This window comes from Schistocerca piceifrons, chromosome 5, assembly GCF_021461385.2.
Source record: "Schistocerca piceifrons isolate TAMUIC-IGC-003096 chromosome 5, iqSchPice1.1, whole genome shotgun sequence".
Taxonomy (NCBI): Eukaryota; Metazoa; Arthropoda; class Insecta; order Orthoptera; family Acrididae; genus Schistocerca; species Schistocerca piceifrons.
The window spans coordinates 336,080,361-336,100,929 of record NC_060142.1 but is presented as its reverse complement, the minus strand read 5'-3'; the positions used below and the strand labels follow the sequence as shown (position 1 = coordinate 336,100,929).

General features: G+C 37.8%; 1 protein-coding gene across 7 annotated transcripts in view; it reads right to left on the bottom strand.

Annotated features, from left to right (window-relative positions):
* The window catches only part of LOC124798095 (proton-coupled folate transporter-like), a 263,038-nt gene that overhangs the window by 69,615 nt on the left and 172,854 nt on the right, over positions 1-20,569 (bottom strand). For 3 of the 7 annotated variants that reach the window (XM_047261343.1, XM_047261342.1, XM_047261339.1), the window contains exons 2-4: positions 6,459-7,382; positions 6,271-6,372; positions 6,043-6,180 (exon numbers count right to left, since the gene is read on the bottom strand). In XM_047261343.1, the coding sequence (XP_047117299.1) occupies positions 6,043-6,180; positions 6,271-6,372; positions 6,459-7,382 (1,164 nt within the window). Of the gene's footprint in view, positions 1-6,042; positions 6,181-6,270; positions 6,373-6,458; positions 7,386-7,627; positions 8,011-20,569 lie in introns of those variants that run through there. The other 4 variants (XM_047261341.1, XM_047261340.1, XM_047261344.1 and 1 more) reach the window with 3 other exon arrangements.

Genomic DNA, 20,569 nt, shown 5'->3' with positions numbered 1-20,569 from the left:
TGAAACATTCTCTATGAAAATAGTGCAACAATACACACCCCAGTGCAGCACAACTCAGCAACATTGTAGTCAACATCAAGAAATAATATGTTGTAGAGCTGGCAATGAACATACCCACACCACTATTGTGCCTAGTCATCCAAGTACTGCTAAGTGCTGCTGATCAGAACTATGGAGTCCACATGCCAAGATATACACTAAAGTGATGAAAGTCATAGGATATCAATATGCACATATACAGATGGCTGTAGAATCACGTGCACAATGTATAAAAAGGCAGTGCATTAGCAGAGCCATCATTTGGAATCATGTGACTCATGCAAGAATGTTTCCAATGTGATTATGGCTGCATGACGGGAATTAACATACTTTGAATGTGAAATGGTAGTTGGAGCTAGATGCATGAGACATTCCATTTTGGAAATTGTTAGGGAATTCAATATTTCATGATCCACAGTGTCAAAAGCGCGCTGAAAATACCACATTCCAGGCAATATCTTTCACCATAGACAATGCAGTGGTATATGGCATTCATGTAACAACCAAGAGCAGCAGAGAGTTGTCAGTTAACAGACAAGAAACAATGTGTGATATAACTGCAGAAATCAATGTAGAATGTATGATGAATGTGTCTGTTAAGGCAATGCAGTGAAATTTGATGTTGGGCTGTGGCAAAAGACTACTGTGTGAGTGCCATTGCTAACAGCTAGACATTGCCTGCAGTGCCTCTCCTGGGCTTGTGACCATATCAGTTGGATTCTGGATGACTGGACAACCATGGCCTGGTCAGGTGAGTTATGATTTCAGTTGGTAAGAGATGATGGTATGGTTTGACAGTGATGCAGACTCTGTGAAGCCATAGACCCATGATTTCATTTGGTAAGTGGTGATGGTAGGGTTTGACAGTGATGCAGACTCCATGAAGCCATAGACCAAAGTTGTTAATAAGGTACTGTGCAAGCTGGTGGTGGCACAAAATCCTACATCAGCACTTTTGCAATTATGGATGGCTATAGAAGCAGCAGGGCTCAATATTTTTGCAGGGGACTCCAATGACTTGTTGAGTTTATGCCACATCGAATTGCTACACTATCCTGGGAAGAAGATACAACATGATATTAGGAGGCACATTTATGAGTATTGTCACAGAAATTGTGAATGTAATTTGCTCATAACCACTCTAGAGAAAAAAATTGAGTGTTATTAGAACAACTGGATAGCCAGTATGGAGACCTGTTATTGCACATTGAAGTTTGACGGCTGAATGGAAGTATGGTTCTAAACAGATTTAGAGAACTTCTAATACCAGTGATGATATTTACTCACTTTTTGAATGTTTGATACACTTCACACATTGAATTTTCATGATTAAGCTGTGACATCATTAATATATGTTCTTATTTACACTTGTTTGTTGATACACAGAGTTTTGAAAAAAAATTACATTTTGTGTAACATCAAAACTGTCGTAACATAAATAAAGCTGTGACATTATTAATATATGTTTTTATTTACACTTGTTTGTTGATACATGGGGTTCTGAAAAAAAAATACATTTTGTGTAAGATCAAAATGATAGAATCATAAATAAAAAAGTTCAAACTTAAATCTGGGCAAAATTAATAGAATTACACCATAGTGCAATATGAATAGAATCCTAACAGAATATTTTAACGTTTTCCTCATGCTATTAATCAATTCATTTTACAGCCTGGTCAATTGCCGAGAACCAAAGCACAAGGTCAGGGGTATTGGACAATTCAGCTGATATCTTTAAGCTATTGTTTGGTGAATAACACAAGTACGTGGCACAGCAGTTATATATGTGACAGCCATGATATTCTAATATACTCAACAGGATCACAGTTGAATTATTTTCTACTAATTAGCAATGCCAAAATTTCTACCAGGATTGAAAATATGAAATTAATTAATACTAATAAATAGTGAGGCAATTTAAATTACAGTGACTCCCAATCTAGTTTGCTATTGACCACAATTCATAAATAACCTACAAAAATATTACATAATGGAAGCAACACTGAAATTCATGTAACACATAGTTTACTAAATTTTATGTTACAAAAAGCAATTATCTTTCAGAGAATTAATAACTTGCTGGAAATTTCAGGTGACAAAACACCCAGAAAACATTCCACATTTTGTCAATCTGTATGGATTGAGGATTTATTGAAACAAGTCACAAATGAACTGCATTATAATTTCCAACTTCAAAACACAACTGGTTTGTATTGATTTTAATACCAAGATTCAGTTTATATTTTTACAGTATTAAATTAATTGATCAGCATTGAAAAAGCCACATCTTTAAGCAATCTAATTTTAACATATAGTTTTGTTAGATAAGTGCCAAATTCACACTCTATTCAAATTGCCTACAGTGTAAAAGCATATTTCTATTATTAATTGCTGGTATGTCAGTATGTAATTTATTTAAAAGAATTATTAATTTCTGTTCTGTTTTTTACACTGCTACTGTTTTCTGCAAACACATGTTGTAAGAAAGTCACATTAAAGTAATGATATATTAATACTGGGAGTTTGTTGAGATGTTAGACCTACCTGATGCTAAAATCACTTGAAGTGAGGGTATCTCATTGAAAGGATGTGTTTATAAATTTGCTCTATAACTTCAGCTTTTGTCCAACCATGATGAAGATTGTGCAGTGTGCTACATTGGGTAGAAGTTACATTAAAGTAGATATATTAATACTGAGAGTTTGTCTGAGACCTTAGACCTATCTGATGCTACAATCACTTGAAATGTGTAAAGGAAGTATTTATAAATTTTCTCTATACCTTCAGCTATTGTGCAACAATGATGAAGATTGCGTAGTGCACTACATTGGGTAGATATTAATCTACAAATGAATAATCGGAGATATATAACAAACAAATGGCCTATTTATTTATTTGAAAGACACCAGGGGACATTAAAATATGTGCCACATAAAACCTAAGACATGCGAATAATACAAATTCTCAACATGGAGGAGAGTAGCACATTGAAAGATATATAGCAACATTTCATTTGAGCTATTCAGCTGACCTTGCAGATGTAAAGTCTGTAGGACAAATCTCACAAACTGTGAGTGCACCCATGAATTACAGACAAGGTAAAATCTGGTTTTAAATCACTTTCAGGAATTTAGAGAGAGTGGTAATAAGATTTTGTGGAAGAAACCTGAAAGCCACTGTATGCAGGTATTTCAACATTGATTTCATCTTAGGGAGTACCGAATGGGGGTTCGTAGTGTTACTGAGGTCCAGCTTTAGTTAGTTCCCCACAGCAACAAGAATCAAAGGGCATAGTCGAATTATTTATTTCTGTATCAAACTTTCATCAAATAAATGTTAGCTCCACAATAAATGGTTAGTCTATCAATGATAAATGGCAGGAGGCAAAGCATCCTGATCATTCAGTTTTAGGTTAAAAAATAAAACAGCGTAGTTTCAGGGAATCATAAATGAAATCTTTGAGCTGTGCTGAAAAAAAGCCCAATGATGCCCACTTTGGAAACTCCACATCACACAGCCACTTTAGTGCTGTGCAGTGGTTCATGATGCAATTTTTTCAGGTTGTCTGCTGCTCAGTAGTGACAGTTTTGCTTATCTACAAAACTGTGTAAGCAAAAGTGAGGTTTAGCACTGTAAAGGAACACCCTCCTCAAGCATTACTTTTCCTCAACAGAAGTAGGCAATACCAAAAAATATTTACGCATTTTTAAACAGGTTAATATTATCTCAACTGTTTTTTAAAAGAATTGCATATGATTTTGTACATAATGTTTTATATTTCAGGCTAAAATTTATAAAAAGAAATTACTTCATTTTTGTTGTTACAATCAATATGTACCAACTCTGTAGTATGTTCAGTTAAAATTATTTGTTTCTTTTAGAAGCATTTGAAATTATGAAATATCTGGCACACTTAAAATTCCTATTATTAATTGTGCAATCACATGATATTTATTACATTTACTTCTGTGTTCATTTATAAAATAATGATATACATTGGTGGAAATTCATTTGTCAAGAAAATTTGTAAATTTTTTGGAATATTGTTAGTACTTCAGAATAGATTAGTAGTGGGCATGCCTCTGATGTGATTGTACATGTTTTTATGTTTGGCAATAACAATGCAATTTTCGATTTTGAAGTGGAAATTGTAAAGACAGTGTGATAAAGAAAAATGTGAAAGAATAAAAATTACAGAAACAGAAATAACTTCGCAGGAAATTCTTTCAAAATTTGTCATATCAATTGCAACCATGAGAACCTATAGTATCAAAAATCTTCAGCTTCAAGAATCAGCTCCTAGGTGTGAAGAAATGGAGCCAACTACTAGAAAAGAAGTAAAAAAGTTTATCCTAAATCTTACTCCTCTTGAAGCTTATTAAAAGAGTTAATTATGAAGTGAGTGACACTCAACAAATGACAACAATAAAGTAACCCTTGACGTGAAAAAGGCTAATAACATAACTATTATATAAAGAAAAAAACGAATATGACAAAACGTAAAGTTCAAAATGAAACCATAGAGTGTGTAGCCAGCACAACATTTTTGGGTATTTATGTTGATCAACAATTAAAATGGGATGAACATATTAGGATGCTTGGGAAAAAAGTTAGCACAGCATGCTATGTCTCACGGATATTAGCCATTGTGTGCAATAGTTCAAGCCAGAGAATGACATACTTTGCACACATACATTCTATATATAAGTTACAGCATAACATTCTGGGGTGCAAATGCCCAAAATGTGAAATATGTGTTCAGATTGCAAAAACGAGCTATCAGAATAATGAGCAAGAGCCACAAAAGAGCACACTGCAGTGAGCTATTTAAAAAATGGGGTATTCTGACAATGCCAAGTGAATATATCTTGCAAACTACAGTTTTTATCCACAAAAATATTGAGCAATATTTAACAAACAGCTACATACATTATCACCAAACCAGAAACAGTAATTGCTTGTATCTAGACAGAATGAATAAAACTAAAACCCAAACCACTGTGTTTTACCAAGGTGACAAGATATACAATAAATTGCCAAAGAAATCAAAAACATAAAGGTACTCTGTAAATTTAAAGCATTCCTTAAAGAATAATTACTAAAAAATAGTTTTTACTCGATTAGAGAATTCATGCAGCATAAAATTGGCATAAATACATAATCAGGTTAATCTATTATAAAGTGGACATTCTAGATTGTAATTTACCCATACAGGTATTAGAGGAGTCTTGTGATCTATTTCTTTTGATTGAAGCAGGTTCTTCTGCATTATGTAATTCAATGATAAAATAGCTTGTATTTCATTATCTTATGTGACAAAATAATGTACATATGTCTGTAAAATGACGACATCCATACAAAGAAATTTGTTTACGGATGAATAAATAAATAGATAAATAAATAAATAAACATGAGCGAGGGGTAGATTACAAGTGATGATGTCACCCAGGATCAGTTGCTGATAATGAAGTTTTGTCTGTTGCAGAAGAAGGGAGAGTGGTTTGTACTATGCAACTAAAATCTATGCATTCATTTTGCACCACTCTATATTTAATTCTTCCACTATGCAGTCAAATGATAGTGCTATTTGGAATCAGTCAGATAACATAACCTATAATTAGCAATGAGTGTAGACTAGCACCAAAGAGAATTTGTTGTTAGTATGATTTATAGGAACTGTCTGCACTGATTTGCCTGTAAACCTTGACTTGTTCTACATCCTTGAAGGCTCTCCTTCATGGTCAAATTTATGGAACATGAGGAATAATTTAGAATGCAATGTAGCCTGCATATTCCTAGTTTTAATTTGTACATATTTATAAGAAGTGTGATAAGCAGTATGGACTGAGTTACCAAGTGATCAAAAGTCTTTTAAAAATTACTAAACACTTTAACCCATCAATATGACAGCACGCTGGTAGAATAATTGCTTGAAGCAACTTAATAATCTTTATAAATAATCAGTATGCTGTATCATACCATGAATAATCTGTCATAACTCACCCAAGTACAGCTGCCATTCTCTATAAGTGAAAGCATAACAAAAATCAGCAATCAGTCTGCTAATGCTCACTATTAATCCAATCAAGCAGTCATTCAATTTAACCATTTTGCTTAGCACACTTACTGTGAAAAGTGTTCCTGGAATAGAAAGAAAAAGGAGTATTTTTCTATTTTTGTAACTAAATAACTTATGTTTCAGATGTCAGAGAGTATATAAAAATCAGTCACCTATGAAAGAAATAACTGCACTGTATGTAAAAAAGTAAGTGGCATCTTTTTCATCCCAACCAAACTGCTGTCTCATGAAGAAATATGCAAGTGTTGTCTCCCCTAAAAACAGAGTCTGAGTGTAAGAAGATAAAACAAATGAAGTTACTTCATTCAAAAAAGAGAAAGAATTAATACAGCTAACTTACCGAAGGGAGGACCAGCTGATGATATAAATGCACACATTAGTAGACACAACACTAGTCTTTCATAGTTTTCTCTTCTTTTGAATAAGATAAAAAATGTTTCTCTCACAAGACCAACGTCAAAAAAATTGATTTTTTTGTTTCTATCAGTCAAAGAAATTGTATCTTTTTGTATTTCTTTAACATAAAACCAACAATATATAAGGCCACAGGCATATGAGATGGCAGCAATTGAAAACATGCCATAAAATGTAACTTTTTCAAGGAGTATACCACCAATGAATTGTCCAACTAATGAGCACAAGAAAATAACCATGTTTATTATACCAATGCGAAATGTTCTATCTTCTTCTGTTGTAATATCTGACACATAACTATACAGAGCCATGGTGAATACCATATTGCTGCCTGTAACTGCTGGAAATAAGCCCTCAATCACTCCTGCAACTTCCACAGGCCACTCCAGGTAATAGTAGGTGCATAGCAAAAGTCCAATGCTAGATAAAAGTTCTCCAAATATTGGAAACAATAGCAAAGGCTTCCGCTTATTGGTACGGTCACTCCATGAACCAATAAATATTATGAAAATTGCTGGAACTGAGAAACGTAGAATGTTTCTCCAATTTTGCATATTGGCAACTACAGTTTGTATTTTTGTTTCCTCTTCTTTAAGCTCACTTATATTTCTTGCAGTTATTGCATCACACACTGTGCTGTTGTATTCAAGATTCACACGACAGGCTTTTTCTAAATTTAAATTGCTAGTTGCAAATGATGTGAGTAACAGTGGCATGCAGTATAATATCGCCAGAGGTTCTACTGTGATGTTAGTTACTATATAGTGAATCTTCTCCCCAAGTTTTCTATTCATTTGTGTCTCATTGTCATTGCTTCCAGCTGCCTCAGGTCCTGTATCCATTGTGGGATCTACTGAAACACAAATGAAGACCTTATGTAAAAAAATGTACAATTCAAAATATTGTATATTATACATTTGCAATTACACGTAAGGAGAAAATATGAGATTTGCTAAATTAGAGGTCTTCTTCATAAAAGATCAGTTCAAAGACACATTTCTTCAAATACAGACTTATGAAGTATAAACATATGTTTAGAAAAGATGAACTGGAAGATTGATGAACATATCAATGCAACAGGATGTAAGGACTTACTGCTGCTATTTCAACTGTTTCAGATGATTTCACAATCTGAAACATCTGTTGGAATGAGAAAAATGTTTACTCATCATCAGATAGATAGACATAGAGAGACAGAGAGAGAAGGAGAAGAAGGGACAAAGAAAGAAGGGGGTGGAAGAAAAAAAGAGCCTCCAATCAGAGACTTACATCCTGTTTACAAAGTTCACGGACATCAAGTACAACTTGTGGTGACCTTGTATTTCCCAGTGTAGGCAGTAATTTTCTGGCTCTGGGTGTAAAACACTTTTTTATTTTTATTTTTATGTTAACACATATTTGTTATTACCCAACCTTAATTTCATATTTTCCATACCACTCATTACACATGTAAAGATACAGTGAAAGTGTTAGTGCAGCTTCTATAATAACTGCTACTAATGCTAAAATGTCAAACAGCCAAGTCATACCCAACATTATCTTTTGTATGAGTTATCAGCTGGTAGCAGATGTTCTTTGATGATGCATTATGTGAAATGCTTAAGATATTGTTTATAATGCCCAATGCAGAGGTGTGAACATTTAATAAAACACAATAGTCTTTTATAAAATGGAAATATCTGGACTGATAGGGTGCTAAAGTTGTTCTTGTTCATCACATATTTTAAACTACACTTGCTTCCTAGGTAGAGCTAAGAAACAACAGTAATACAATGGCACATCAACCAAATAGCAGAAACAGTTCTTCTCAGAGCTTATTAATGAGAAACATTGGACCAAGAATCTGACTACTCCAACTGAACACCAAAAGCATTATCAAGCCAAAGTGGGAGTACTTGTCAAAATTCTTGCTGGACAATGACACTGATGTTGTCATTGTAAGGAAATGCATGCTTCTGATGAAGAACAATTCCAAAACAGAGGTCAAATTCTTGGTTCACTGCATTTGGAATAATGTACCATGAAGTGTATGAGTTTCTATATACACCCGGAGCAACATAAATGAGGTATTGTTGATTTCTGAAAATGTGGAGTCTGACGTACATACTGTTGTCATAAAATTGCGTGGGAACACTTAGAAATATCTGCAAGCCACCTGAGACACTATGGCTGTGACTTTTCGTTCAGACTGTAGAAAGTCATGCAATATATGTAGGTGCCTTCAGAGTCACCACGAATTTCTGAAGTATTCCGTCAGAGACAGAAATGGATATGTGATTACAGAATGGGGTGAAGAGAAGAAACTTCATCTAGTTTTTGATACAAAGATGAAGGTATTTTCAGGCCAGCTGGTTGGAGCATTGATACAAACTCCGACTTACGTTTTGTCAGCTGCAATGAAAGTGGCTTTCCCATAAATGCCACAAGAGAAGTGATAGATGCCTTTCCTCACAGCCAGCACTGAACAGAAATAATACAATTGGAATCACACTGTCTGTCATCTCAACGACTCCACACACTCAATAGAACTTTCAGAACTCTGATTGAGTAAAGTTATTTGTGGAACTTGACAAGTGTATCTGTTGGATCCTTCCCTCACATAACAACTACTATTGCTTCATTGGTGCACTAACAGCAACAGCTAAAAAGCATAAGCCAAGAGGATATAAAAAAATTCCAGGATGGAATGATGAAAATGAATCTGTATTGAAAAGATATGCAAATCATTGCACAAAAGGAGTAAAGCTGTAAGTATCTTTTGTGATTTTACAAAAACATTTGACTCCTTGAACCATGCCTTGCTTATCTACAAATTAGACTGTGGTTACAGTTATCTGAGACTGCAGACGTGTGTGCAAGTTGCATTTGCATATGTGTGTGTGTGTGTGTGTGTGTGTGTGTGTGTGTGTGTGTGTGTGTGCCTGTGTGTTTGTGTGTCTATTGCTGACAAAGGCCTTAATGGCTGAAAGCTATAATTGTGTGAATCTTTTTGTTGTGCCTATCCCAACTCAGCATCTCCGCTATATGGTGAGTAGCAACTCTCCTTCTCTAATATTGTTGCATTCCATCCTGGATTTTCCATTGTTTGAAGATCCAAATGATATATTCCAAAAACCAAACACTGAAATGTGTGGAACTTAAACTACAATGTAACAATCAGCTTATGGAAGAAGTTGAATGATCTAATTCCTAGGACTAAATGTGGACAAGAACTTAAGCCGGAATACACATATTGAGTTCCCATCAAATAAATTAAGCATTTTTGTATTTGCAATACAAATACTAGAAAATTCCATCTGATAAGTTATTTTGAATCTGTCATTATATATGGTATGGTTTTCTGGGGAAGTCACATAGTGTATCTCAAATACTGAAACTGCAGAAGAAAATTATCAGATAATTGTGTACTGCACAGCAAACAGAGTCTTATGGCCCATTGTTTCAGAAACTGTGAATCCTAATTGTGCCCCCATACAGATTTACAAAATTAGAATCTTCTTTCACAGCAGACAAAAATTACAGGGTGGCGCACGAAATGTTTAACCAATTGTTTCTTTCAAAATTTACAACGCACATTAGATATCCCGTTGGGATCGCTACAGCAGAGCTTGGAAAAACAAATGAGTTATGAAATGACACGTAATTCATGATACTGCCGCTAGGAGACTAGTAAGCAGCAATGGCTGACAATGGATGACTGACGACACAGCAACGATTGGCAATTGTGTTACTTTTTCATGAAACGAAAAGCATTGTTGTGACTCAGAGGCATTTTTGACAACAGTTTAACACACGATGGGTCCCTTGCAAGAAGACCATCTACAGGTTGTACAATAAATTTTTACAGGAAGGAACAATATTGGAAGAGAAGCGACCTCGGCCTAAGCCTGTTTGTTGGCTGGAGAATATTGAAGTGATACAAGTTGGTGTACAGAGAAGTCCCAGGAAATCATGTAGAAAGGCAGCAGTGCAACTGGGAATATCCAGATGCTCCATTCAATGCATTCTTAAAAGTGACCCCCATATATACCCATACAAGATGACCTGTGCACAGAAGCTCACTGAAGAACACAAGCAACAGAGACTACTGTTTGCTCAGTGGGCAGAGGATAGGGAAGAAACTCTCAACAATGTTTGGTTTTCAGACGAGGCACATTTTCATTCAGACAGTGTGGTTAACAAACAAAATGTATGCTTTTGGGCCACTGAAAACCCACAAGTGCATCATGAACGACAACATTATGCTCTGAGGATTACAGTGTGGGTAGCAATTTCCAGTCACGGACTTACTGGACCCTTTTTCTTTGAAGAAACTGTGAACAGTGAGCGTTATTTGAGCATCCTTCACAATAGCTTCATTCCACAGCTTCTTGCTACTGCCTTGCCCTTCAACATGCAGTGGTTCATGCATGATGGAGCAAGGCCACATACTGCAAACACTGTGTTGGAGTTTTTACACGAGCATTTCAACATGTGGATCATTTCACTCAGGTTCCCAGGTCGCTTCAATGATGGACAAAATTGGCCCCCCAATAGTCCAGACCTCAATCCATGTGACTTTTTTTCTTTGGGGTACCTAAAGGAAACAATTTTCCTGAAATAGCCACATGATTTAATGGAGCTCAGAAGACTTATTCTTCAAGCTTGCAGTTAAATTACGGAAGACACGTGCCGTAGGGTAATCACTAACTTCAGCGTTCATTTTAAGGAAGTTAGGAAACGAAATGGTGGACATATTGAGCACGTGCTGAGTTAGAACAAATCTCCATGGACGGCTCTTCATTGTAGTATATGTTTCTTTCAGATTGTATTGACAATAAAGTTTATATTCAAAAACAAAATGGTAACACATTTCGTGCCCCACCCTGTATTTGAGGAGAATCATTTTCACCACACATATATCGTGGGAAATGAAAATAATTTTAGGCTACCCATGCATCAATTGAAATTATGTGCATGGACTCTACAGTATATGGGGATGACAATATATAACAAGTTAATGTGCAAAAACATATTTAATATGAAGGCAGAGGTGCTAAAAACATGGCTACAGCAGATTCTGTGGGAAAAATGCTACTATTCAGTAGAAGAATCCATAGAGGATGAAATGATAATTTGAATGAGGGGTAATTAAGTGTTAGGCTTTACTGTATGTATACATAACAAAACTGTATTATTACAATAATTATAATCAATTTGTTAACATCAGTTGTTCTATGTTGACATGTCTTTTGTATGTGAATCAAATTATGTAGATTATGTACATTATGAGGCCAATAAACCACTGTTCATAATACAGTATATTGGAGCTTTCAGCAAAGTGGAGACCATGATATAGCGACTGAACCACCATCAACTGGGGATACATTGGCCATTAGGAGGCAACAAGCAGGAAAAACATTGATATTCAGTATGTGCAGATGCATGTGCAGGTGCATGCAAATAGTACCTATCCTAAATGATAGATGGCAGCACTAGCAAGCTTCTCAGATATTTGAAATGCTGCAAAAAGGAGCCACCAAAGTCCAATGATAATATTTTGAACAGCAAGGAAGAAGCACGAATTTTGTTATCTTCCTACTTTGTGTTGTAGGTTCATGCATACAAGTGAGAAAAATTTTGTCAGTTCACAATGAACTACAATAAGCATTTCCTTTTATACTCTGAAAATAAGGTCAAGTAATTCTTCACATTTTATTATTAATCTGGAAGTTGTTAAGTTGTGGGATGGTCTGCACCAAGTCTATACCTACTTTTTCTAGTTCTGTCCCCAAAAAGAGGGGAGGACCCAGGAAAATAAAAGAGACTTATGAAAACACAGGAACTAACACTGATAATGTTAGTGTTCAAGATTCATCATCAGAGTTGGGGTTCTCTGAGGAAGAGCTCAGAAGAACTTACAGCTGTGGGACTATTTCAGAAGCAAGATCTATTTGCCAATCTGAATGTGGGCAATTTTGTGACTGTTATATACAAAAAACATGAGTACATCTACATCTACATTTATACTCCGCAAGCCACCCAACGGTGTGTGGCGGAGGGCACTTTATGTGCCACTGCCATTACCTCCCTTTTCTATTCCAGTCACGTATGGTTCGCGGGAAGAACGACTGTCTGAAAGCCTCCGTGCACGCTTGAATCTCTCTAATTTTACATTTGTGATCTCCTCAGGAGGTATAAGTAGGGGGAAGCAATATATTCGATACCTCATCCAGAAACGCACCCTCTCGAAACCTGGCGAGCAAGCTACACCGCGATACAGAGCACCTCTCTTGCAGAGTCTGCCACTTGAGTTTGCTAAACATCTTCGTAATGCTATCAAGGTTACCAAATAACCCTGTGACGAAATGCGCCACCCTTCTTTGGATCTTCTCTATCTCCTCCGTCAACCTGATCTGGTACGGATCCCACACCGATGAGCAATACTCAAGTATAGGTCGAACGAGTGTTTTTTAAGCCACCTCCTTTGTTGATGGACTACATTTTCTAAGGACTCTCCCAATTAATCTCAACCTGTTACCCACCTTACCAACAATTAATTTTATGTGATTATTCCACTTCAAATCGTTCCACACGCATACTCCCAGATATTTTACAGAAGTAACTGCTACCAGTGTTTGTTCTGCTATCATATAATCATACAATAAAGGATCCTTCTTTCTATGTATTCGCAATACATTACATTTACCTATGTTAAGGGTCAGTTGCCACTCCCTGCACCAAGTGCTTATCCGCTGCAGATCTTCCTGCATTTTGCTACAATTTTCTAATGCTGCAACTTCTCTGTATACTACAGCATCATCCGCGAAAAGCTGCATGGAACTTCCGACACTATCTACTAGGTCATTTATATATATTGTGAAAAGCAATGGTCCCATAACATTCCCCTGTGGCACGCCAGAGGTTACCTTAACGTCTGTAGACGTCTCTCCATTGATAACAACATGCTGTGTTCTGTTTACTAAAAACTCTTCAATCCACCCACACAGCTGGTCTGATATTCTGTAGGCTCTTACTTTGTTTATCAGGTGACAGTGCGGAACTGCTGTATCGAATGCCTTCCGGAAGTCAAGGAAAATAGCATCTACCTGGGAGCCTGTATCTAATATTTTCTGGGTCTCATGAACAAATAAAGCGAGTTTAGTCTCACACGATCGCTGTTTCTGGAATCCATGTTGATTCCTGCAGAGTATATTCTGGGTTTCCAAAAACGACATGATACGGGAGCAAAAAACATGTTCTAAAATTCTACAACCGATCGACGTCAGAGATATAGGTCTATAGTTTTCCACATCTGCTCGACGACCCTTCTTGAAGACTGGGACTACCTGTGCTCTTTTCCAATCATTTGGAACCTTCCGTTCCTCTAGAGACTTGCGGTACACGGCTGTTAGAAGGGGGGCAAGTTCTATTGTGTACTCTGTGTAGAATCGAATTGGTATCCCGCCAGGTCCAGTGGACTTTCCTCTGTTGAGTGATTCCAGTTGCTTTTCTATTCCTTGGACACTTATTTCGATGTCAGCCATTTTTTCGTTTGTGCGAGGATTTTGAGAAGGAACTGCCGTGCAGTCTTCCTCTGTGAAACAGCTTTGGAAAAAGGTGTTTGGTATTTCAGCTTTACGCGTATCATCCTCTGTTTCAATACCATCATCATCCCGGAGTGTCTGGATATGCTGTTTCGAGCCACTTACTGATTTAACGTAAGACCAGAACTTCCTAGGATTTTCTGTCAAGTCGGTACATAAAATTTTACTTTCGAATTCACTGAACGTTTCATGCATAGCCCTCGTTACGCTAACTTTGACATTGTTTAGCTTCTGTTTGTCTGAGAGGTTTTGGCTGCATTTAAACTTGGAATGAAGCTCTCTTTGCTTTCGTAGTAGTTTCCTAACTTTGTTGTTGAACCACGGTAGGTTTTTCCCATCCCTCACAGTGTTACTCGGCACATACCGGTCTGAAACGCATTTTACGATTGCCTTGAACTTTTTCCATAACACTCAACATTGTCAGTGTCGGAACAGAAATTTTCGTTTTGATCTGTTAGGTAGTCTGAAATCTGCCTTCTATTAATCTTGCTAAACAGATAAACCTTCCTCCCTTTTTTTATATTCCTATTAACTTCCATATTCAGGGATGCTGCAATGGCCTTATGATCACTGATTCCCTGTTCTGCACTTACAGGTTCAAAAAGTTCGGGTCTGTTTGTTATCAGTAGGTCCAAGATGTTATCTCCATGAGTCGGTTCTCTGTTTAACTGCTCGAGGTAATTTTCGAATAGTGCACTCAGTATAATGTCACTCGATGCTTTGTCCCTACCACCCATCCTAAACATCTGAGTGGCCCAGTCTATATCTGGTAAATTGAAATCTCCACCTAAGACTATAACATGCTGAGAAAATTTATGTGAAATGTATTCCAAATTTTCTCTCAGTTGTTCTGCCACTATTCACTTCTACTTCACTACAGGATAAACTACTACTAACAGCAAGAAACACGCCACCACCGGTTGCATGCAATCTATCCTTTCTAAACACCATCTGTGCCTTTGTAAAAATTTTGGCAGAACTTATCTCTGGCTTCAGCCAGCTTTCTGTACCTATAACGATTTCAGCTTCAGTGCTTTCTATCAGGGCATGAAGTTCCGGTACTTTACCAATGCAGCTTCAACAGTTTACAATTACAATACCAATTGCTGCTTGGTCCCCGCATGTCCTGACTTTGCCCCGCACCTTTTGAGGCTGTTGTCCTTTCTGTATTTGCCCGAGGCCATCTAACCTAAAAAACCGCCCAGTCCACGCCACACAACCCCTGCTACTATACTATCCAGCTTACCTGGTGTAATCATAGGGGTGAATTCAGTTGAAGACACTACAGCAGAGAGTGTAGAGAAATGTAAAAAATACTGAAAATGGTGTCACACGAAAGATGTCATGACATATGTCAGAACATCTGTTGTAAGAAAAATATCTCCATCGAAATTACTTTTCGAGAGGGGATACTTTTGAGCACCATAGTTAGACAATTTTATGTAATATAGAGGCTAGAGGATTCCTATTCTTTTGTTTAAGTATTTTAATTCATTTTATTAATTTGTAAGCGTCATGTCTGTTGTATACACAACAGACATTGTCTGTCTTTGTTTGAATCTGTTCAATTTAGTGTGTTCTCATTAGTATTGCCATGTTTTATTGCTATGTCACCCTAATTCCTTAGTCTAATACAATTTATTTCCTCATTACTTAGAAAAAAGTTTCTGGGACCACATACCACTACTTTGGTATAATGTTGGCCCAGATTTTGAAAAGGTAAAATCACATATCGAAAAGAATGCAATAGCCCCTAATGTGGTTTAAGTGCTAAGTAAAAGCCTATTAACTAGGAAACAGTGGCTGTGAAATGATTAGAGCAGATTCATTTGAAACAAAAAAATGAAAAATAAGTCCTGGAAGAACTGGAATATGATGCAAAAATGGACAGAAACAGGTAAAAATATGGGCTTGACCCACTTGAGCAGGACAGCATGCAGTCTTCTGAAAAGATTCAGAGGAAGTGGAACAGTATGAGGAAATATTTCTATAGTGGCACCAAACCATATTTCTTCCCAAGTCGTTACTACATCAAGAATACTATCCAGCTACAAACATACCAGCTTTATTAGATGTCAGCTTCGTGATCTGAAAATGTCTGGATCTACATCATTAGAATATGGAAATCCCTTCATAGTTTCACATACTGACATGGCAATGAAGGACTTCAAGCATTTTAGGGGTCCTGGATTTGATGGCATCCATCCTGAATGTTACAGGTGGATATGCTAAGAAGTATTTGGTGCACTTCTTTACTGTCATCCTATAGACTGGTCACTTACCATCAAATATCAAGAAAGCAAAAATAATTTCTACTTTGATACCTGGTCAACCCAGCAAGAAGATAGAAAATTATCACTTCATAGCACTTCTTAACTTCTCCTACAAACTCTTTGAAAGGATGCTCCATAACCAAATGAATCGTGATATCCTAGAACATATTCCAATTGATTAGTCAGACTTCAGGCAAGGTTGCAGCTGCTGTGGCTAAATGTTGTCTCTTACATTCTTCACAGAGGCTGAGTTCTAAATGAAGCTAAGATAAGATCATTCAAAACATTTGTTGATCACACTGCTTCTTTTGACACTTCAAATTATACCTTGCAGAACAATAGTGCAACCTGTTAATAGCATAATAAGTGATTAGAGATTCCAGGTAATCATTGGAAACAAGATAAGGAAGGAGAGGAGGTTCAACAACAGATTGTCCCAACAATCACCTCTCACCATTAGTACCATAGCGGAAAGGTCGGGGAAGAAGGCCAGTGTTCACTCTGTCTGCTTGCCAGGAGGTCTCATCCGAGATGTGGAGGAGGCCCTGCCGACGGCGATAGAGAGCACTGGGTGCACCCGACTGCAAATTTTTGCTCATGTTGGCACCAATGACTCCTGCCTTCTGGGTTCTGAAGTCATCCTCAGTTCGTACAGGCGGTTGGCAGAGTTGGTGAAGGCAGAAAGCCTCGCTCATGGGGTGGAATCTGAGCTAATTATTTGTAGTATCGTTCCCAGAACCGATCGCGGTCCTCTGGTTTGGAGCCGAGTAGAAGGCTTAAACCAGAGGCTCAGACGATTCTGCGGAGATCTGGGGTGCAAATTTCTCAACCTCCACTATCAGGTTGAGAAATGTAGGGTCCCCCTGAATAGGTCAGGCGTGCACTACACGCAGGAAGCGGCTACAAGGGTAGCGGAGTACGTGTGGAGTGCACATGTGGGTTTTTTAGGTTAGAGAATTCCCTCCCTAGGCCCGACAAGACGCCTCCTGAGACACGGCAAGGTAGGAGTAGGCAAAATGCAACAGGGAATAACAATATTAATGTGATAATAGTAAACTGCAGGAGCGTATATAGAAAGGCCCCAGAACTGCTCTCATTAATAAACAGTCACAATATCCACATAGTACTAGGGACAGAAAGTTGGCTGAAACCAGATGTAAACAGTAATGAAATCCTAAACTCAGACTGGAATGTATACCGCAGAGACAGGCTGGACAGTGAAGGGGGAGGCATGTTTATAGCGATAAGAAGTGCAATAGTATCGAAGGAAATCAACAGAGATCCGAAATGTGAAATAATTTGGGTTAAGGTCACAGTTAAAGCAGGCTCAGACATGGTAATTGGGTGTATCTATAGGCCCCCTGGCTCAGCAGCTGTTGTGGCTGAGCACCTGAAGGATAATTTGGAAAATATTTCGAGTAGATTTCCCCACCATGTTATAGTTCTGGGTGGAGATTTTAATTTGCCGGATATAGACTGGGAGACTCAAACGTTCATAACGGGTCACAGGGACAAAGAATCCAGTGAAACTTTTTTAAGTGCTTTATCTGAAAACTACCTTGAGCAGTTAAACAGAGAACCAACTTGTGGCGATAACATATTAGACCTTCTGGTGACAAACAGACCCAAACTATTTGAAACAGTTAACGCAGAACTGGGAATCAGCGATCATAAAGCGGTTACTGTAATAGAAATGTTAAAAAAGGCAAGAAGATTTTTCTGTTTAGCAAAAGTGACAAAAAGCAGGTTTCAAAGTACCTGATGGTTCAACACAAAAGTTTTGTCTCAAGTACAGATAGTGTTGAGGATCAGTGGACAAAGTTCAAAACCATCGTACAATATGCGTTAGATGAGTATGTGCCAAGCAAGATCGTAATAGATGGAAAAGAGCCACCGTGGTACAACAACCGAGTTAGAAAACTGCTGCGGAAGCAAAGGGAACTTCACAGCAAACATAAACATAGCCAAAGCCTTGCAGACAAACAAAAATTACGTGAAGCGAAATGTAGTGTGAGGAGGGCTATGCGAGAGGTGTTCAATGAATTCGAAAGTAAAGTTCTATGTACTGACTTGGCAGAAAATCCTAAGAAATTTTGGTCTTATGTCAAAGCGGTAGGTGGATCAAAACAAAATGTCCAGATGCTTTGGTACTGGTACTGAAACACAGGATGACAGACTAAAGGCCAAAATACTAAATGTTTTTTTCCAAAGCTGTTTCACAGAGGAAGACTGCACTGTAGCTCCTTCTCTAGATTGTCGCACAGATGACAAAATGGTAGATATCGAAATAGATGACAGAGGGATAGAGAAACAATTAAAATCACTCAAAAGAGGAAAGGCCGCTGGACCTGATGGGATACCAGTTTGATTTTACACAGAGTACGCGAAGGAACTTGCCCCCCCTTCTTGCAGCGGTGTACAGTAGGTCTCTAGAAGAGCGTAGCATTCCAATAGATTGGGAAAGGGCAAAGGTCATCCCCGTTTTCAAGAAGGGACATCGAACAGGTGTGCAGAACTATAGTCCTATACCTCTAATTTAGATCAGTTGTAGAATTTTGGAACACGTATTATGTTCCAGAATAATGACTTTTCTGGAGGCTAGAAATCTACTCTGTAGGAATCAGCATGGGTTTTGAAAAAGATGGTCATGTGAAACCCAGCTCGCGCTATCCATCCACGATACTCGGAGGGCCATAGACACGGGTTCCCAGGTACATGCTGTGTTTCTTGACTTCTGCAAGGCATTTGATACAGGTCCCCAGAGTCGTTTAATGAACAAAGTAAGAGCATATGGACTATCAGACCAATTGTATGATTGGATTGAAGAGTTCCTAGATAACAGAACGCAGTGTGTTATTTTCAATGGAGAGAATTAAAATCACTCAAAAGAGGAAAGGCCGCTGGACCTGATGGGATACCAGTTCGATTTTACACAGAGTACGTGAAGGAACTTGCCCCCCTTCTTGCAGCAGTGTACCATAGGTTTCTAGAAGAGCATAGCGTTCCAAAGGATTGGAAAGGGGCACAGATCATCCCCGTTTTCAAGAAGGGACATCGAACAGATGTGCAGAACTATAGACCTATATCTCGAACGTCGATCAGTTGTAGAATTTTGGAACATGTATTATCTTTGAGTATAATGACTTTTCTGGAGATTAGAAATCTACTCTGTAGGAATCAGCATGAGTTTTGAAAAAGACGGTAGGGTGAGACCCAGCTCGCGCTATTCGTCCACGAGACTCAGAGGGCCATAGACATGGGTTCACAGGTAGATGCCGTTTTTCTTGACTTCTGCAAGGTGTTTGATACAGTTCCCCACAGTCGTTTAATGAACAAAGTAAGAGCATATTGACTATCAGACCAATTGTATGATTGGATTGAAGAGTTCCTAGATAACAGAACGCAGTGTGTCATTCTCAATGGAGAGAAGTCTTCCGAAGTAAGAGTGATTTCAGGTGTGCCGCAGGGGAGTGTCGTAGGACCATTGCTGTTCACAATATACATAAATGACCTTGTGGATGACATTGGAAGTTCACTGAGGCTTTTTGCGGATGATGCTGTGGTATATCGAGAGGTTGTAACAATAGAAAATTGAACTGAAATGTAGGAGGATCTGCAGCGAATTGATGCATGGTGCAAGGAATGGCAATTGAATCTCAATGTAGACAAGTGTAATGTGCTGCGAATACATAGAAAGAAAGATCCCTTATCATTTAGCTACAATATTTCAGGTCAGCAACTGGAAGCAGTTAATGCCATAAATTATCTGTGAGTATGCATTAGGAGTGATTTAAAATGGAATGATCATATAAAGTTGATCGTCGGTAAAGCAGATGCCAGACTGAGATTCATTGGAAGAATCCTAAGGAAATGCAATACAAAAACAAAGGAAATAGGTTACAGTACTCTTGTTCGCCTGTTGCTTGACTACTGCTCAGCAGTGTGGGATCCATACCAGATAGGGTTGATAGAAGAGATAGAGAAGATCCAATGGAGAGCAGCGTGCTTCATTACAGGACCATTTAGTAATTGCGAAAGCGTTACGGAGATGATAGATAAACTCCAGTGGAAGACTCTGCAGGGGAGACGCTCAGTAGCTTGGTACGGGCTTTTGTTGAAGTTTTGAGAACATACCTTCACCGAAGAGTCAAGCAGTATATTGCTCCCTCCTACGTATA